The 3,705-nt window shown below is 38.1% G+C and overlaps 1 protein-coding gene across 1 annotated transcript in view; it reads left to right on the forward strand.

Moving 5' to 3' along the window:
• Positions 1 to 3,705, forward strand: part of PTPN13 (protein tyrosine phosphatase non-receptor type 13) — a gene marked incomplete at its 3' end in the record, with an annotated part of 103,240 nt that overhangs the window by 96,964 nt on the left and 2,571 nt on the right. The window contains exons 33-35 of the mRNA XM_015832359.2: positions 57 to 267; positions 1,802 to 1,872; positions 2,200 to 2,255. Of these exons, the coding sequence (XP_015687845.1) occupies positions 57 to 267; positions 1,802 to 1,872; positions 2,200 to 2,255 (338 nt within the window). The remainder of the gene's footprint in view (positions 1 to 56; positions 268 to 1,801; positions 1,873 to 2,199; positions 2,256 to 3,705) is intronic.

Below are 3,705 nucleotides of genomic sequence, written 5' to 3' on the forward strand. Positions count from 1 at the left end.
CCCTTTTGTTTTTGAGTTCTACCTTTGCAACTGTATTTTTCTCCCTTTTTTTCCAGGTATTTCCCTTGCAGGTGGCCATGATAGTCTTTATCAGGTGTTATACATTAGCGATATCAGTCCCAAATCTGCTGCAGCCATGGAGGGAACACTCCACATTCTGGATGTCATCCATTATATTAATGGGATCAGCAGTCAGGGAATGACCTTGAAAGAAGCCAAGAGGGCGTTGGAAATAGCTCTTCCAAATGTGATCCTGAAAGCAACAAGGTACTTGCAGTTGGGCTGATTTCAGTCTTACCTTTATTCCAGGATGTGACCAATGGCCTGATTTACAGGTCATACTAAGTGAAGTTTGTTCATTGTTCCTTTGCTAAGGCGTGTTGGGCACTTCGCAACCCCATGGAACACTGCACGACAGGCTCTCCTGTCCTCCACTGTCTGCCAGAGTCTGGCCAAACTCATGTTCACTGCTAAATGTCTATGGAGATTTTCTCAGTCATCCAGGTCATGATTGTCTCAAAAGTACTTTTTCAAACGGCAACTGGACTTTGTTTTTTCTTGAGGAAGTCGTTTCGCTTCTCATCCAAGAAGCTTCTTCAGTTCTGACTGAACTGAGGAAGCTTTTTGCATGAGAAACGAAATGTCTTCCTCAAAAAAAAAATAGTCTGGTTGCCTTTTGAAAAAGCACCTTTGAATCATGTTCACTTTGTTCGTGACCCTATCGAACCATCTCATCCTCTGCCGTCCCCTTCTCCTTTTGCCTTCGATCTTCCCCAACATCAGGGTCTTTTTCCATTGAATCCTTTCTTCCCTTTAAGTATTTGAACTGAAGTTTGCTTAGCCATGATTTATTGAATAATCCACATTCTGCTGACATCATTTATTACACTAGATAATAGAACATGATTAATTTGCCTTCCATCCAAGACAAGATCCAATTTGCTTACTATCAAAAAATTATTTGGGTCCTTGTAATTCTGATCAATCTGCTCATGGAAATCAATGATGCTTACATTATATTTCTAGTAATTAATGACATCTATATAAATAAAAATGTAAATGTTCGTTTGTTCAAAATCTTAAATCTCCGAAAGTTCTTCACCGATTGCTTTGAAATTTTGACACAACGTTGCATTCGAATACGCGTGTGTTTTTATATACCTATATTATATAGATGTCACACCTGTGACAGGTAAAACATGCTTTTTTTGAAAAACCGCCATCTGTTGGATGTAAAAGCAACACACGCTTTTTCCAGACTGAGCCACAGCAACGCGTGGCCGGGTACAGCTAGTTTTAAATATGAACTAGATAAAATTCAATCTGTTGTTCTAAACGTGCAGAGCTACTCCTGGAAAAAATTTTAAGCCTCTGATGGTTTAGCCTTGAGACTTGGAAATTACCAGATAAAACTCTGTAAGGCTGGCAAGGTTAAGAAACAACACCCACTTGAATTACTGGAAACATTTTTTACTCCTAGTAATGTAGCTGAATCTTGAAAGCCTATTAAAGTAATCCTCCCACATGTGTAATTAAGGCAGAGTTACTCCAAATCTCTTTCTCATGTTCCCCTGCTCCTGAATCTCTTCTCTAATATAATGGCCCTATTTGCTTCATTAATTGCCTGTGTTCCTAAGATCTGTTAGGCATCCCATGATATTAGATTCCTTCTGACAGGATCTCTCTCTTATGAAAATTTGGTGAAACGTCACCAGTCTTAAACATATTTAGTGATGTGGGTGATAAAATCCATTTTGTATCCTAGGCACAAGCTGAATGTAAAGCTTTCTTTTGATTTCAGAGATGGCCACCCAGTGTTTCCAAAAGCTAAAGAACATGAATTCATTGGTCTGAAGTCAGTCAAACAGAATGGTAAGGGCATGATTTTGAACACATTGACCCTCTATGATGCAGAATAATATCCTAAGGATATGGATTATTTTCAAACGAATGTCATACTGAGTTTAATAGAACTGGTTTGCCAATATAAATAATTACTCAAGAAATTTGTAGGATTTCATCTGAATGAGAGTTTGGGGTTAGGGAGCAGACGTATTTCAAATACTTGACAATGTCTATTTGATACCTGAAGGAAATACCGTAATATAATTTCGATTGCCAGGTAGTTATATGTGTTATTACAAAATTAAAAATAATAATAAACCAATCTTGTTTTTTTCCCTGCCTTCTTTTTTAAAGGACATTTTCAGGGAGAGCATTGTAGCAAAACAGAAAAGGGACCTCATCATTGCAAAGTAAGTAATCAAGAACATTATTTATATGATTTGCACTTATAAAACATGAAGCACAATAATGAATTATAAGATGATAATAATAATAATAATAATAATAATAATAATAATAATAATAATAATAATAATAATAATAATAATAATAATAATAATAATAATAATAAAGTTGGAAGGGACCTTGGAGGTCATCAAGTCCAACCCCCTGCTCAGGCAGGTAACCCTATACCATTTCGGACAAATGGCTGTCCAGTCTCTTCTTAAAGACTTCCAGTGTTGGAGCATTCACCGCTTCTGGAGGCAGGTTGTTCTACTGGTTAATTGTTCTAACTGTCAGGAAGTTTCTCCTTAGTTCTAGGTTGCTTCTCTCCTTGATTAGTTTCCATCCGTTGCTTCTTGTCCTGCCTTCAGGCACTTTGGAAAATTATAAGATTACAGTAAAAAAATATTTGAAATAAAACACATTGAACGCCATTAAAAGTAAAATAAGGAGACACTTTTAGGAAGCTCTGGATTATAGAGCATATTCAGGTTTATAGTTAGCCAGTTTGTTGCTTTCTATGGTGAGTAAAGAATGACTGGGTATAATTAACTGGAAAAGAGAGAAATATTTCATTATTACAGTCAGTCAGAAGGAAATACAGGTAGTCCTTGACTTACAACCACAATCAAACCCAAAATTTTGTTGCTAAGTGAGACATTTGTTAATGTTAAGTGAATCTGGCTTTCCCACTGACTTTGCTTGTCAGAAGGTCACAAAAGATGATCACATAACCCCGGGACACTGCAGCCATCATAAATATGAGTCAGTTGCCAAGCATCTGAATTTTGATCATGTGACCCTGGGGATGCTGCAATGTTTGTAAGTGTGAAAAACAGTCATAAGTCAAGTTTTTTCAGTGCCGTTGTACCTTCAAATGGTCACCAAACTAACTGTTGTAAGTTGAGGACTACCTGTACATGCTGTTCATCTGTGAAACGTAGAGAAAAGATGTGCATAAAAGGAAGTATGGATATAATAAGCTGAATTATCTTTTGGGTTGGAATTGAATTCATGCAGGGAAATGTAAATTTAACCGTGAATGAAAAGGCTATGAATTGGGATCATCTTGCTTTTTTTTTTTGTAAATGTACAGGAAAGCAGAAATCTATCCATTGCTAGTCATTGCATGTTATACTTTAGTGTAGGCTGATAATAAGTTTGGGGAGAAAAGTATGCCATGCTCTGATTTAATGTGATCCATTAAATCAGAGCATGTGGCCTTCCGGGTACGCTTTAAGGTGTTAGTTACCACCTTTAAAGCGCTCCATGGCATAGGACCTGGATACCTCCGAGACCGCCTTCTGCCACAGATTCCCTCCCACAGACCGGTACGCTCCCACAGAGCGGGCCTCCTCAGGGTGCCGTCGGCCAAGCAATGTCGGCTGGCGACCCCCAGGGGGAGGGCCTTCTCTG

The sequence above is a fragment of the Protobothrops mucrosquamatus genome, unplaced genomic scaffold (genome assembly GCF_001527695.2).
Source record: "Protobothrops mucrosquamatus isolate PMUCROS unplaced genomic scaffold, P.Mucros_1.0 scaffold3, whole genome shotgun sequence".
In the NCBI taxonomy this organism is placed as follows: Eukaryota; Metazoa; Chordata; class Lepidosauria; order Squamata; family Viperidae; genus Protobothrops; species Protobothrops mucrosquamatus.